At 37.9% G+C, this 17,282-nt stretch overlaps 1 protein-coding gene across 2 annotated transcripts in view; it reads left to right on the plus strand.

Moving 5' to 3' along the window:
- HSD17B12 (hydroxysteroid 17-beta dehydrogenase 12) overlaps positions 1–17,282 on the plus strand; it is a 165,955-nt gene that overhangs the window by 19,017 nt on the left and 129,656 nt on the right. The window contains exon 3 of one of the 2 annotated variants that reach the window (XM_082659482.1): positions 5,761–5,871. The exons of the other annotated variant lie outside the window; for it this stretch is intronic. Within the exon in view, the coding sequence (XP_082515608.1) occupies positions 5,826–5,871 (46 nt within the window). The 5' untranslated portion in view covers positions 5,761–5,825. The remainder of the gene's footprint in view (positions 1–5,760; positions 5,872–17,282) is intronic. 2 annotated transcript variants of the gene reach the window in all.

Consider the following 17,282-nt stretch of genomic DNA (forward strand, 5'->3'; position numbering starts at 1 on the left):
TCTGTATTTGTTGTTACATTTTTATATTACTACCATTTCTGCCCCTTGTTTGGTATTGGCCCCTCATGTCAGGCATACAACATATATCATGGATATTGTATCCTCTATTCTCGAGCTGTCTCCATACTCCCATCATTAATCTTTCATTTAATTGATTCAACAAATATTTGATCATCTTTGGTGTGCTGGGGGGATAGCAGTGAACAAAATGGGCCAAGTGTTGGCCTTCATGGAACTTGCATTTTAATAGGGAAGGATGGACAATAAACAAATAAATATTTGGTAAGTCTTGCGATGAGATGTACTAAGAAGAAAAATAAAGCAAGGTAGACAATAGAGAATAACAGGAGCATGGAGAGGAAGTTTGTATCCCTGCTAGTTTTATATAGGGTGCTTAGGCAAGATTTTCTCATGAGGTGACATTTGAACTCGGACCTGAATGCAGTTGCCTCTCTCCACTCCAGCCATACTGGCCTCCTTGCTGTTCCCTGTGCATCTACAGCACAGACTCTGTACTAGTTTACCTTCTGCCTAGAAGACTCTTCTTATGGTTAGCCATGATTTAAATAAATGGGGAAAAGGATTGGGAGCGATCAGTTGTGTTATCAGGCAGATGGAATTCCTTCTTCTCTTAGGACTGCAGAGGATTGGTCTGCCTGCCACTGAATTATGTAGAAGATCCTAGCTGGAACTTCTGGATTTCTTTGATGTGCTTAAAATAACATGAGTAATTTGATTAAATGTACATGATACTTAGAAGATCTTTCTGAAGGCTTAATCCCACCCAAGTTATTCTGCCCCATTTGCTACCTTAAAAAATTAATTTGATCTATCTGTAATAAAAAGCTAAGTTTTAATGTTTTGTCATTTGACCTAATAAAAGTGATTCCCTCGGTAATATCCATAGAGTTGTCCTCCGTCACTTTACTTTCAACACAATAAAAGCTTAGAAAGCTTACTGATAAGTTGGAGCCTAGAAACAGTTTTATTCAAAAGCAGTTTTTAAAACAACAAAAGCCTGTTGTTTTATAAGCTCCTCTGAAAGCTGTACATTTATTGACTTTATCGAGAAGTGCAGTATTTGTGTCTCTTTTACTAATCTTTTTCCTAAGCATATTGAAACTACACCCGTATGATTGATTAGGCTTGTAAAGAAAAGGCAGCTATAAATGAACTGCTGAATAGCATCCCCTATTGGCTTATCTCTAAAATGATAATGCAAAAAACAGAAAATAAATAAAACCTATTTTTTCTGAGCTTATGACTTATGTCATTGCAAAAGAACTGAGTCATTCAACACCACATTCTCATGGTGATGCCTCGTTGGGACCGCAGTAGTCGTGTATATGCTTGTTGAAGAGGAGAATTTCTGTTTGCACTTGCTCTTTAGATTATTCTGTACCTGAAGTGGGTCATTTTCACCATTTTAAAAAATCATTCTTTGCTTTCCGCCTCATCTTTTATTTACACTTTATATAGATAGTGGTGTTTGGAATATATTTTTTTGTTTTAGCTGTTAGCCAGTTAGTGATTATCTTTTATAATGGTTTTCAAGGAGAACCGAGATAGGTAAAATTCAGAAATATTACTGAAACACCCTTTCTAAGAGCAGCTTTAACCTCATTTCCCACCCATACTTTTTCTGGAACCGTAGAACAGACCAAATTAGGTTTCACCAAATTTTCTTTTAGCTAACTGTGCCCTCCAGTGGAGAAAACACAGGGCAGTGAAATAGCCCAGGTAATAAGCAGCAGAGAGGAGGTGATGTAACACATCAAGAGCCAAGCTGCATAACTATTTTCTACATAAAAGAAAGAGCTTGTTTTTACCCCTCATAAGCAAGAATACTATGCATTAGTCCTCCTCTTTATGGGTTTGTTGAACGTCCAAAGAGGGATTTATCAGTAGTGCTTTGACTTCATTGCTTTATCAAAATAGTTGATGGAACGCTTTGCCCCGTTTTGTCCCTTCCGTATGGTGTATGCAGTTTATGAAACATCAGGCAAGTTTAGTAAGAGCTGAGGGTCGGGAGTAATTGGAGTTTTCCCCCTAGAATGAGCTTAAACAATGACTTTTTTTTTTTTAATTTTTAAAGAGACAGAAGAAAACCGGAAATTAATTTAGTGGATGTACACAATAAACATCTTGCTTCTGTACCTATGCATATTTAAAGCATTCGGAAAATTGTGAATGGACCACTACTCCCCTCTTTTCTGAACAGAAAGGGCTGCTGCCTTGTGCTCTGACTGCTGGCCTGAACGTAGTGGTCTTCTGGCGACCACGGGCTTCATCTGTGGGTATGGTGACTGCGTGTGCCTGAGCCCCTGAGAGCATTGCAGAGGCGCACGCTCAGAACACGGGTTGGTACCTGTGCAGCTCTGGGCTGGGGGATGAAGCCAGCCTTAGGGGGTGCTGAATTCTGCTGCGTGATGATGGGCACATTGTGCCTGCAGGCTTCCTCTGTGTCTCTGCACTTCTAGGGTCGGAGAACTGGATCACTCAGTTGAAACATAAAGAGATTTGATGGTAGTTTTTGTGTTGGTGGAAATTTGGAGATATGTTTCACTAAAATAATTTAGTGGGTGATATCTGAGAGATAGTAAACACAGGCTTTCTTTTTCTTGACGTACAAAAACCTGGGCCAACTGGCCTTACAGTGAATTGTCATTTGAAATTTTCAACATATTCAAGAAATATAAGCTCCCTTTATCTTATTTTAATGGAGTATACATTAGGTAAGCTTTTTTAAACATAGAGTGATTCTTAAAATTTAGGCATATGGAGGACAACTAGAAATAAAAATACATGACTTAAAAATCTTAAAAATGCAGATTTTGGAGCAAGAACCTTTGCATAGTAAACTTCAAAAGGCATAGTGTCTTTCACTTGAAGCATCTTTTTGCAAAACAATATAAATATCTAAAGGAGACACTGCCAAACTGAACTCATTTTTTAAAGAGTGGACTTTTAGAGGGGAATTTTGAAATTTTTGAGGGGAAATTATGATTTGACTGTGATTTAAGTTCTTTAAAAATTATTTACCTTTATTTTATGATATTTTATTTATTTATAAAAATTCATTTATTTATTTATTTTTGGCTGCGTTGGGTCTTTGTTGCTGTGTGCGGGCTTTTCTCTAGTTGCAGCGAGCGGGGGCTACTCTTTGTTGTGGTGGCTTCTCTTGTTGCGGAGCATGGGCTCTAGAGCTCAGGCTCAGTAGTTGGGGCGCATGGGCTTAGTTGCTCCGTGGCATGTGGGATCTTCCCAGACCAGTGCCGGAACCCGTGTCCCTTGCATTGGCAGACGGATTCTTAACCACTGCGCCACCAGAGAAGTCCGTATCACTTTTATTTTAAATAATGAATTACTGTTTTAAGATCTGGTTCACTCTGAACTGTAATAACTGACTCTAGAGGGCACTGATGAGCACCAAACACTTTCTAAAAATTTATATTGAAGGTGATTTTTATTAAAATGAAGTTTCCTTTGGTTTTTAATTTAGTACTTGAACATAAATACATATTTTGCCTCCCAAGAGAGCCCAAAGCAAACATACTTAGTTTTTTTTTTCAACCATTATATTTTGAAATTCTTTGAAAATTCCATTGAATTTGTGCAATTGCTGTAAACCATTTTTGTATCCCGCTTTTGGAAGCTTGTTTAATATTTCAAAAGAAAAGAATCTACTTCATGGATATAAAATACAAATCTTAGTACTGGATAGATTTGCCATCTTTTAAATTCAGATAAGTTTGCAGAGATATTTATTTTAATGCTTTAGAAAGAAACTCTTCCAAAAGTGTATTCTAAAGTTAGATTTTATAGAATTAACATTTAGCTATTAGAGTCCCAAATAAAATATGCTTTATATATTTTAGGAGATAAAATACTTTAAAAGTATAGTGTGATATATTAATTTGAAGAAAGTGATCAGACTTTTAACATGGGAAAGCTTTTAGAAGATTGCTCCTTTTACCCAAACTCCAAAGATGGTGATGTTGAAGGTGTACATTAAGAAAAAGGTCTATGTTACAGGGAAGAAAGTTTGCTAAACAAAATTAGCATTGCCAATTAGTATTGCCATTAATTGGATTAGTCACTTCAAAGAATGAATTTTTACATAAACTTGCATCCTCTCAACCTATGAAAAAATGATATATTTCCTTTTCTTCTGACTACCCCTCTGTTTAACATTTCTTCTGAATTATCACACTGTTTTCATTACTGCAGGCAGAAAGCCATATTAAAAGAATTCGCTCAGTAATTTGATATGAAACTGTTTCACGGAAGGCAGTGTTGTCCAATAGAACTTTCCATGATGATGGGAATATTTCTTATTTTTCTTTAAATAAATTTATTTTTTATTTTATTTTTGGCTGCATTGGGTCTTCGTTGCTGCGCACGGGGTTTCTCTAGTTGTGGCGAGTGGGAGCTACTCTTCATGTGTGCAGGCTTCTCACTGTGGCGGCTTCTCTTGTTGCTGAGCATGGGCTCCAGTAGTTGTGGCTTGTGGACTCTAGAACACAGGCTCAGTAGTTGTGGCGCACAGGCTTAGTTGCTCCTCGGCATGTGAGATCTTCCCGGACCAGGGCTCGAACCCGTGTCCCCTGCATTGGCAGGCGGATTCTTAACCACTGTGCCACCAGGGAAGCCCAATGATGGGAATATTCTATATGTGCACTGTATGGTTTGGTAGTCACCAACTACATGTGGCCTTTGAGCACTTGAAATGTGGCTAGTGCAACTGAGGAACTGAATTTTTAGTTTTATCTAATTGAAATTAAAATTAAATAAAAATTAATAGCCATGTGGCTAGTGACTATTGTGATGGACAGTGTAGATTTAAAGTGCCTCTGCTGAGTGATAGATATATCAGAGATTGGATTATGACTGATGGTATGTATGCATATCCATTCAGTCCTTTGCATTTTTATAATCTTGCCTGAGATTCTATAATATGTAAACATCTGGCTTTAAAATAACTACCTTTATGTGGAAAGAAGAGGAATTTTGTTCTGAAAACTAAGTTGATGTGTCTGTTTAGGTCTAGAATTCTGTGACTCTTCAAACCCACAAATTAAAGTGTTTGTGCCCTTTGGGTATAGCATAAACCATGAAGGTTTTCTTCATGTTAAATACAATTACATGTTAAAATACGGATACACAGGATATGAAAACTGACTGCAAATGGAGTGACTGATTAAAACGAAGCAAAAAAACCCAACACACCAAATCATGTCTGGTAAATAATGTTAAAAAGTTTGAATGGGGCTTCCCTGGTGGTACAGTGGTTGAGAGTCCGCCTGCTGATGCAGGGGACATGAGTTCGTCCGCCGGTCCGGGAAGATCCCACATGCCGTGGAGCAGCTAGGCCCGTGAGCCATGGCCGCTGGGCCTGTACGTCCGGAGCCTGTGCTCCACAACGGGAGAGGCCACAACAGTGAGAGGCCCGCGTATTGCAAAAAAAAAAAAAAAAAGTTTGAATGATGCTTTATAGTTTCCCAGGCAGTTGCAATTCAATCTTCTTCTAGGATTATTAGCCCCATTTTACAGGTGAGGGGACCATGATTTAATCAAAGTTTAAGGCTTATTCATTCAACAGACATTTATTTTTCATTTACGATTATACGTAGATTTCTGGGTTAGAAATGGAAGAACAGCCCTCCCTTGGAGGAGCTAACAATCTAGTGGGGGCAATTAAACAAATAAATAAGAAATTATAATATAGTATGTTCAGTACTGTGCTCTATTTATGCAAAGGATGCAGTGGAAGAGCAGGAGAAGCCCCTGACTGATGAGGACATCGGGAGTCCTCCAGGTGAAGAATGTCGGGGAAGGGCACTCCAGGAAGAGGAGACAGCCGGAGCAAAGGTGCGAAAGTGCTCATGTTCTAATCAGGGAATAAATTTAGGACACTGAAGATACCTGAAAACTCAGGTGTTCAAAATTTACTACTGGTATTACATCATCTTCACCTCATTTTTTTCTTCTAGCTCAGCCTGAAGAAGGGTTGGGCTAAAAAGAACTCCTGGTACAGTGATAAAGCATCCAAGTAACAATTTCAAGGAGAAAGTTAAAACTAGATTTAGCTATTTGGCAAACACTAACTTACAATATTGATGTGCTTACTAGAAATCATTTTATTTATTAAAGCAGATCCCTAAAGGTCTCTGTTTCCCTTGCTCGTTCCTACTTTCACACCTTTGCCCCTGCTGTCTCCACAGGACTTTAATTCACTGCTGTTTTCCCAGGGCCTAGAACAGTTCCTGACACATATTAGGTGCTCAGTAGATATTGGTGAATGAAGAAATGAGTCCTAGGTTATTATCCTAAAAGTCACTGTGAATGTTTAAAAGTATTAAAATGTGTTTTTTTCAAACTTGAAAAATTCAGACATTTTTATTATTCACAGTGGCCTTCCCACCCCTCCACCCAGTGTTTCACTTACCTGTTGTATATAACAAGCTATCCTAAAACTCAATGGTTTAAGAAAGCAACCAAATATATTATTGCTAGTGATTTGTGGATCAGGAATTTGGGCAGGGCTCAGTGGATACAACTTTATTTCACATGGTAATCGCTGAGGCAGCTCCACTGGGGCTAGAACGTTCAAGACGGCCTCACCTCCATATCTGTGGCCTTGGAACTCTTTGAGGGGAGCCTCAGTTCTTCTCCATGTGGCATTTCTAGGTGGTCTCTCATCATTCACTACACTGGGTTGAGCTTTACATGGCAATGAGATTGTTCCAAGGAGGTAAAAACAGAAGTTGTAAGGTATCCTAAAGCCTTGACCTGGAAATCATACAGTGTCACTTCTGCCACATTCTGTTTGTCAGAACAAGTCACAGGACCCTCCCAGAATCAAGTGGGAGGGAAAGGGTTCCACCTTTTGATGGAAGAGTGGCAGATTCCCATAGCAAAGTGGCATAAGATGGGAGATATTGTTGCAGCCATCTTTGGAAATGATCTACTACAGTCAGCCCTCTAAGCATAACAATTCACATCTCTTCCACATGCAGAATACACTTACCCCTCTTCCAGAAGTTTTGGAGAAGTTTTATCCCATTACTTCAACCTGAAGTTGAGGACCTTATCATTTAAATAAAGAACAGATGCACATGAAGTTTCTCAGGCACCTCTGCTCTGGTGCAGCTTCTTATGATCTAGAGGTCTATGAACTAAGAAGACAAGTTGCCTACCCCACTCACCTGACCCACCCACACCCAACATATACTGGTGAGACAGGGACAGGAAAATTGCAGTAGGTATTCCCATTCAAAACAAGGAAGAATGAGAAGTACATAGCTATCACTGGTCCATAGCAATTTTGAAATCCAGCTGGGCACTATGCTGCCAGTTTTCTTATTCCACATATTGAAAATGTTCCTTGATTTGTGCCCATTTCTGCTCCTTGGGAGTTGTTCCCTAGTACATTGTTTTCTGAGACTGTCAGCTCTACCCTTTGGGCTTCTGGCTTTCTCCTCTGCTGCTTTTCTTTTCCATAAGAGATGAGTTATATTTGCAGCTGAGTAGCTTTTTCAACATGCTTCCTATCTATATGGAGTTGGGACCCCTCCCCGACACATTTTTTTCATTTTGAACTGTTTCTTTCTCTTTTAGTCCAAGATGGTAGTGCTTTTAGCACTACAGTTTTCTTAGAAACTTTGAGGGTTTTCTATGAATTTTATTGGGGGTTGATTTTATGTCCCCAAAGCTACATCCATTATTTTTTCCAAGACAGACTTGTCTTTGGTTTGCATCTATAAGACAAGGTCCTTATGATTCTTACAAGTCCCTTTGTATAGGTGAGAAGAGTCTACTAGATAATGCCTTAAATATTTCCAGGGTCTCAACAAAAGATTTTAGGGACAAACCCTTGATTTGATATTTACCCTGACACCATTTCTTAATTTGAGAATCTTTTGCCAATCCTGTGCCCTCTATATCTTCTTGAAAATTCTGCTTGAAAATTAAACAGTTTAGTTTATTTCTATCTGGAAATAATTTGGTATTTGAATTTGTATTCTTTGCTTTTGTAGATGATTGATTTGTACAGTAGGTTTTTTAGGGGATACAGTGATGTGTAAGACAGACATAGAGATTATTATCCATCTTTCCCTCCTTGAATATAGTCAACTAGCTCCATAAATAATAGAATCACACATAGTGATAAGTGCTCTGATGGAATAAAGGAAGGATAAAGAGGATTGAAAGTAACTGATATGTGAGTGGTGAAGTGGTGGGGATAATTTAGGTAGGATGGTCAGGGAGGCCTCTCTGAAGACATGATATTGAGTGGAGACCTTAGTGATGAGAAGGAGCCAATCTTGTGAAGGTCTACAGTAAGAGTGTTTCAGACAGAGGGAAAAGCAAGTAAGAAGACCCACAGGTGGGACTGGGCTTGGTGTGTTTGAGAAAAGGCAAGGCCTTTGGCTGAGCTGTGTGACTAGGTGTGGAGTGTAAGGGGGAAAATGGTAGTAGAAGAGGTAGGTATAGATGAGGCCATGAAAGATCCCATAGGACATGGAAAGGACTTTGGATTTTATTCATTCTGAATATTGGGAAGTCATGGAGGAATTCAAGAGGGGTAGTGATGTGATTTGATGCCATTCACTTTTGTAAAGGTGACTCTGACCGCCGTGTGGTGAATAGACTGGAGTGGCCAAGGGTGGAAGCTGGATGGGCACTAAGGAGCCTTGCAGTCATCTAGGAGAGATGTGCATGGTCGCCCCTTGAACTAGGGTATGGTGCTTTAGGGCATGAGAAATGCTTGTACATGGTATATATGTGAGAGACAGAGTGGACAGGTCTTGTGGGTGGATTGGGTATAGGATGTGGGAAGGAAGAATCAGAGCTGACTTCTAGGCTTTTGGCTTGAGTAGCTGATGGGTGGTCCCATGGGGAGTCTGCAAGATGATCAAGCTTGAAGTGGGAATCAAGAGTTTCACTGTGACTGTTATTAAGTTTGTGATACCTACTATGAAAATAAGATTGATGATAATAAAAACGCCTAAAAATGAAATTTTTTTATCTTATGGCTTTTTAAACGTGCTTTTTTTTTTTTTTTTTTTCTTCCGGTACGCGGGCCTCTCACTGCTGTGGCCTCTCCCGTTGCGGAGCACAGGCTCCGGACGCGCAGGCTCAGCGGCCATGGCTCACGGGCCCAGCCGCTCCGCGGCACGTGGGTTCCTCCCGGACCGGGGCACGAACCCGTGTCCCCTGCATTGGCAGGCGGACTCTCAACCACTGCGCCACCAGGGAAGCCCTAAACGTGCTTTTTTATTCATTAGGAAACTTTGCCACTATTTAGATTGAGACGCAGTGAAGCATATGGATGTGTATTGGAGGATATATATTTTTTAATGTGCAGCCATTTACTGTGAAATTAGTAGTACAACCAAATACCTTCCAGAGTTCGGCAGTGATTTTGTACTATGTTGTAAAAACTTCATGCGCCCCTGAAAAAAAAATGTCGATTTGTTTTTTTTCCCCTATTTATTCCAACTGGGCGTGGTCATAAAGGGTCATGTGTCATTTGTTACTCATATGCTATTGTTATGGAGAGTTCATTTGTTTTTACTATTAAAAATGGTGGCATGATAGTAATCAAAATATTCTGGGAGAGCCTTCTAGAGGGGCGTAACTCTTAGGATTGAAACCAGCATTTAGCTGAGACCAGACTCCTAACTACATAAAGCAGAATTGAGGAAGGTGAATGGCTTTGATGGATTAAAGTGCTGCTTGTGAAGGACAGTAACTTCACTTTTCCATGTGAGCTAACAGCTTTTTTATTGTGGAGTTTAGATGCAAAATGAGATAATAGGTTTTTCAGCCTATCTCCAGAGTCATTTGGAGATGGTGTTTTGACTAGATCTGCCATTCAAGTCAGCAAGCCTTAGAAATAATTCATGATTTTATTTTCAAATTGTGATTTTAGGCTATTATCACGAGATGGTTATGATGCCACTCTATTTTACTATAATTGGGCTGGGAGGAAATAATCTTTTATATAAGGTGAGTTAATGGTTTATTGCTGTTACCACTTATTTTACCTTTTTTAGTAAACGAAAATCATTTAAACTTAATTTAAATTCAAATGGATATTTTATAGAGAGCATAACTGATTGAAAACCACAAAAAATAAGTCCTCTTGGTAACAAAACGTTCAGTTTTTCCTTCTTTTTGAAACCTTGAGTCAAAATGTGCTAGTGAGTGAGAGTGTTTGTATTCCAGTGGTGTAGCTGAACCAGACAGGTCTGCAGCGCAAGGGATTATTTTTAGACACTGGGATGCCATTTTTATCCTGCGAAAATATTCATCAGTGTCTTGCTGACAGGCCATCAGTTTTATAAATGTGTCACACAGACCAGATTTTATTCTTTGTCTCATTTTCCCTCCAACTCTTTTCCTTTCCCTTTGATTTGTTCCTATAACTGTTTGGAGGAGGAGAATTGTTTTTTTTATTTCAATTCATGTATCAGATACTTCAATTCACAGATTTTCAGCATCACACAGTTCATTCATCTCTCTGAAGCTGCTCACGCATCTCTGCTTATTATCTATTACGGGAAAACTGTTATAGATTACTGAACTGTAGGCAAGGAAAAGAGGAACGTGTGCATTGGAGGCTCTCTCTTCATGGGCCCATTCAGTTTTTGGCTGCCTTCTCCAGATATGTTATTTTATGTATGTATTTGTATGCAGTGTGTGTGTGTGTGTTTACTTACTTGTCTCACCCAACTAGGGACTGGCATTATTTTGCATGAGCGATAGCTGCGTAAGGGCCTAGGGGTTACTATATGTGGCAGAAAGCCTATTGGTTTGTGTTGAAAATAAGTCCATCATTATCTCTAAATACATACAACACCAGTCATTTGTTAGGAGGCCCTTCTTTTATTCTGGATGGTTGAGTGGCAGATACAGCCACAACAGGAGAGTCCCTGCAATCAAGAGAAAGCAAGGGGCAGCTCATAAATATAGTAAATTCTTTTTTTTTTTAAACAAAGTATACTCACGTCTCATTTTTATAAAAGTTTAGATTTCCAAAGTGGGCGTGGTATTCACTTGCCCATCTCTCTAATAAATGTTTACTGAGTAGATACTTCAGGTCCTAACACATTAATTGCTCTGGTAGATACCAAGGCTTGGAAAACAGGCTTCCTGACTTGTAGAGTTTATAGTTATTTTAAAGAGAGAAGCTATATGTGGATATTTCACAGACATGGTTGTATAGTTTACTGGGGAAGAGTGTAGGCACAGGAGCCGGAAATTTGGGTTTTCAACTTGTGCTTGTCATCTCCTAGTTCTGTTACCTTGGACAAATTATTTAGCTTCTCCGAGCCTCAGTTTCTTCATCTACAAAATTGGTATGTACCTTGAAGCTACTGACTGTAAACGTTAAAAAGGATGGTGCTTGGGCTTCCCTGGTGGCGCAGTGGTTGAGAGTCCGCCTGCTGAGGCAAGGGACATGGGTTCGTGCCCCGGACCGGGAAGATCCCAGGTGCCACGGAGCGGCTAGGCCCATGAGCCATGGCTGCTGAGCCTGCACGTCCGGAGCTTGTGTCCCGCAATGGGAGAGGCCACAACAGTGAGAGGCCCGCGAACCACAAAAAAAAAAAAAAGAAAAGAAAAGATGGTGCTTATTTAGCAATATGCTAAGGATATAGACCATCATGCCTAGAACCTAGTAAGCACATAATAAATGCTAGTTAATTTATAATAACAGTAATAGCAATAACAGGGATAATAACGAATATTTGATGAGTATTCTATAGTGCTCTAACAGTCAGGATTGTATTCAGCTATAAATAACAGAATACCTGACTCTGGTGGCTTAAATAGATAGGTATTTATTTATCTAATAAGAGGTCTAGGGCAGGCCAGATTGAATATTAATCATTCAGTAATGTTTATTGAAAATCTATATGCCAGCTCCTATTCTAGGCACAGGGATTCATCAATAAGTAAAATATAACAGTCCCTACCCTCCTAAAGCTTTTATTCTAACTAGGGAGAGAGGCAAAATAAAATAAAAATGTAAGTTATTGGTGTACTAGGAGGTGGACTTCAGAAAAAGCTTCATAAAGGAAGGCCCATTTAATTAGGTCATAAGAGAACAGTAGAGTTTTAGTAAATGAAGGCTAAGAGAAAATACACAATAAATGTAAGGAAGGATGGAGGGCCGTCCCCAAAATGGACTTTCTGTGTTAGTCATCAAGTAGTCAGGAACCATGAATGTAAGATTTTTGTAAGTTTTCTAAATTAAAAAAATCTTCTGGGTTAATGTTATTATTCTTGCTTTATATAACAATTAGCAATCAGATACTTCAAACACTAATAATGATACTAGTATATAGTGCTTTTATGTCAAACATTGTTCTAAACAGTAATAATAATGAAACATAATGGCTGACACATATAATTAGCACATATAATGCTAATTATGTGCCAGGAACTGTTGTAAGGATTTGATATCCATATTCATATCCTAGTCTCTGAGTTAAGTACTATTGCTATTGTCATTTTATAGACAGGTGCATTGAGGTAGTTGAGTAGCTTGGATCAGGGTTATTTGTCTTCGAGAACAAGGAAAGCGGCAGCCAGAGAGATAGCATCTCATTCTCTAGTCCAGAGGATCAAGTAGGTGAGAGTAATGCTAATGGAATGTAAGTAGGTTGCATCCCTAAATCCTGAGCAAAGGAAGGAAGGAGAAATCAAGGGCCTGAGTTGGGCCTGAGATGGCTCATACAAACCCTCCTATCCCTGACCTCTACCACTCGGCTTACCAGTAGATGTGATTTGGTCCAGAACTCTTATACTTCACAGATAGTCTTCCCACAAGTAAGCCTCAAGCATATACTTTCGTCATCAGGTACCATTAGAATCCTTTGCTCATAGAGAGAGTATCTTTTTTGTTTGTTTTTCTCTTGGTTATCTCTTGAATTAAATGAAAAAGGACTTTTGTAGCTTCAGTGTTGGCCTTCTAAAGGACTGAGTTTCCAAGATTAAGCACATTTAGGTAGTATCTGAATAGCTCTTATAGAACAAATGTTATGACATGGCCTGTCTATTAAAATTTCCATCTGGTTTCTTGTATACATTCTGTCCCAAATTAGAAGCTGCCAATCCATCAGCATACAGGTGTGGTCCACTCTTAAGGAAACCTGGTGTAAGAGAATATAAATTTACAAAAATAGCTAAAGTAGGACGGGATGTTTACATTCCAAAAAGACCCTTAAGGCTTCTATTAAGTTAATTGGGGAGTTTGCTTTACATAATAATTCAAAGAACAGATTTTATTTATACAGTATATAAATATGAGACCACAGTTATTACCTAAAGGGTAAACTTACTTATATATACATTGCATGGAGGACTCGGTCATGATACAATGTCATGTTTATTCTCAGTGAAGGTGACAATTGTGTAGTCAGGTAGCACATGCAGAGAAGACCGTAGCCTATTTAAAGGCCAAGAGGGAACAAATTCAATGTAAAATATTGCAGCAGTCCTCACTATTTCCTTAATTATTCTTATGTTATATGTTATCAGCTGGCTCACTAAAAGTGGCTCTGTTATCTTTATTTATTTTTTTTATTTTGGCTCTGTTGTCTTTAAATGAAAGCTGAGTAGATGGCTCCAGGGAAGATCCAGTTTAGAGACAACTTTGTGGGAACTTTGAGTCTGTTTGAATCTTTAACTTGCTAGAAAAGTAACTCAGGATTATAAGGCACTTTGTTGCTATAAATTGCCCACATAGAGTAAACCATCATCTCTTAATGCTGAATTTTACAACTGCCTTTCTCCAAGTACTTGGTATTATGGTAAAACAGTAGAAAACCCACAAAATTCCCCTCTCAATACCCTCTTATCCTTTTTGGCCTTTGATCAGTCCTGTTTCTCTTTTGTTTTCCCCACTATACCTCTGGGTCTCAGGTCAGGAGAGATGGATTGAAGCAGTGAGAGTACAGTGGACATGGCTGTCCACTTCTCCAGGAGTGGTAGAATAGGTTCAGCTCTTTATTTTGTTTCATTTCTAGAACAGACCATCTCACTGAGGCAATAACCACATAGGGACTTCCATAGTGTAATTCAGTTTAAGTTAGCACTTACAGAATATAATTTTATTTGAATTTTAAACTTTAAAAAAATTATGTAAGAAATACATTTAATTATTATAGAAAAAGTAGAAAATGCAGCTAAGTAAAGAGAAGAAAATAAAAATTACTTACAGTCCTCTACCTAGAGGTAACTACCATCAACTTCTTGGTCTATGTATGACCTTTTAGACTTTTTCCAACGTACACACAAACATACACATACATGTGTATGTGTAAATCTTTTTTTATATAAAAGATAGCAATCGTACTTGTCATTCCTACTATTGCATCTGAGAATTGGCTTGTTTATAAGCTAGGTTTTTCATAAGCTTCTTTTGGCTCATCATTAGATAATGGTCATTAGAAATTCCAACTAAGGATCTTTAGGAGAAATAAATGTCGTTAAAACAAATATAGTCAATTTTGTTCCTCATGGTTTTTCTCCAGTTTGTCTTCACTTAGCAATATATCATGGACACCTTTCACTGCCAGTAGCTGTTCTTTGGTGCTATAATTTTTGATGGCTGCATTGTGTTTCTATTGTATTGACATACTATCATATATAATATAGGTATTATATATAGTATATGTAGTATACATGTGTATGGATATACTATGTATTACTATATATACCATAATTATATACTGTATATCTACTATATCCATATACAGTATATATATTCTTAATTATATATTCTGTGTAATTTATTTAGTGGTCCCTTATTGTTGAATGGTTTCGATTTTGCTATTGCAAACAATGCTGCGGTACACCAGCATCTTAAAGGTCATGTTCATTCTGAAAAACTAAAAAGGAAAGACAATAGAGCGTTAAGTTAGTAAGGGCCAGCAGATGGCATGGAAAGGCATGACATTTAATGAATTGCTTCAGATGCTCTTGTTTCTTAAGGATCAATGACCAATTAAGAAAAACTGTACAATTAAGGGCTACTGTACATCTACTAGACTAGTAGAACACTGAAATTTATGAGTTGAGCAGTGAGGCATCCTAATCTTGTGAGGAATTGAAGATGTTTTCAAAACATTAAATAGATGGTATTAATCTTTCCAGCATACCTGTAAGGTAGGTGAATAGGTCAGTAAACAACATAACTTGAACATCAGGCATCAGATACCTTACTGTTTCTCTTTTTCAGCTCTAGTTCAGACTGTGAGACTTTGTTAAATAATTTACATTCGAAAAAGTTGTGGAACTTTTACTAGAGCCCAGTGAGCTGCCACAGTTCCTTTGTGGAATAAGAAGACGTATAAGTAAATAAATGGGACTGCTGAAAAGTATATAAGATTGCATTTTAGATCAGCCTTTTGTTAGAATTAATGTTTGAAGGAGGTAGCTTCTTGAAGAGAGGAGAGTATGTGTCCTTTGGGTCCATAATGCTCCCAGACAGCTGTGCTTGCTACCTAACCACTGCATCTGAGCGAGGACTTATCCATGAACTTGAATAAAGCAGGCTTCAAGCAACAAGCAGAAAATCATTTCACTGATCTTTACCACCTCCAGAACACCAGTGGTTCACAGGTGAAATAAAGTTATAAAACAAGCCTCAAGTTTTCTACCTTTCTTGTTAACTTTTTTTGGAAGAAAAGTTGAAAACAGTTAAAAGAGTTTTTGATTCAGTTACTCATGTTCTTTCTTTCTTGACTTTCTAAAGATGAGCTAGCTGTAGGTCTATTTTATTATCATAAATCATAGGTCTGACTTGACGTGTACTGTTTCTAACACTTGTGGATGTGTGTTTGTTTCAATAATTAAAGGTGAGAAAGAAGTCATGACCATGACTTTGTATTCATCATAGCCATGGAACCATAGGGTCTTGGCTATTCATTTAATATGTGACTACACTTAAAAAGATGCTGAAACTGAGGCTCAGAAATGTTAATTAGTGGTCAAGGTTCACTGAGCTAGCAGAACCAGGGCTAGAACCAAGGTTTCCTGACTGCTAGTCAACTCACCCCTTTTTAATATATCAATAGAATATGATCTCTGTAACTGAGAAACATGGTGTTGGGTTATATGAAGCTCCTTTAAAAAGATTAGGTTGAAAATGTATCTCACTGAGTGTTCATTTTGAAAAGTGTGATAGTCGTTAAGTTGCTTAGCATAATTTCATTGGCAGTCTTGGGTTTTCTTAAGAAGTACAGAGGATTCAGCTAGATGTTGTCTGATAGGAGAGAACTGTGCTTCCGTGCTTCCATGGTTTTGGCTTTTCAGGATAAGAAAAAAAAAACTATTGGAGAGAATAGATTAGATTCTTCATTTCCTTCCTCAAATTTGTTGTTACTAGCCAATCTTCAAGATATATATCATAAATTGTTTATTGGGGAAGCTGTTTTGAAGTTCTTTTTTATTTTATTTTTTATTGAAGTATAGTTGCTGGACAATGTTTTGAAGTTCTTGACCAGGCCTGAGTCAGAACGAATTCGATTTCTTCTAGGTGTAAAGTACCTACGGATGTGGTGAGGCTTCTTTGGCCGAAGCATGAACGTTTAGGCTAGGGAAGTATTTGATCCTTGAAAAAGAAATTATTTACTAGGAAACTCTGGCTTAAAATATGACTTTATTGCAATGTTACTGTGATAAACCTAGTTGAAAGCAGAATAGCTTTTTAGTTGGGAGGGACTTATTTGTCAAAGTGGCTAAAATCCGGTGTCTCTTTGTTGGAGGAATTTACCCACTTCTTATCTGAAGAATATTGTTAAGAGCTTAAGCTGGATGAGTTTGGTTGAAATAAACCAAATAATCTACACTAGACCCTCCATATATATCTATATATCTATATCTGTATCTACTTTGGTGTGTATAAATTCAGACCATTCAGAAGAAGTTAATTATTGGAATTCCCAAGTAGATCTCATTATAACTCTTCCACTTTTATTAGGCCTGAATTATATATTTCAAGGACACTCATGTAATAGACAATGTTGTCCTACTAGTGTGTTTTCGTACTGTTTATTAGCTAAGGAAATGTTTGATTTAGTTATCACTCTTCCAGTTAAATGCATATAATCATAAGATATGTCAAGAACTAATTATTTCTTGTTTTGAGCTAAAGGATTGTTCCAGTTTGGACTTGTTGAAGTAACTTCAAGCCTGTAGGCATTTATGAGATGTAAATTTCTTACATAGGCTTAGAGGGAATGTTATGGTTTATGTTGAATATAAAA

Source organism: Grampus griseus (assembly GCF_964374135.1).
Source record: "Grampus griseus genome assembly, chromosome: 8".
Lineage (NCBI taxonomy): Eukaryota > Metazoa > Chordata > Mammalia > Artiodactyla > Delphinidae > Grampus > Grampus griseus.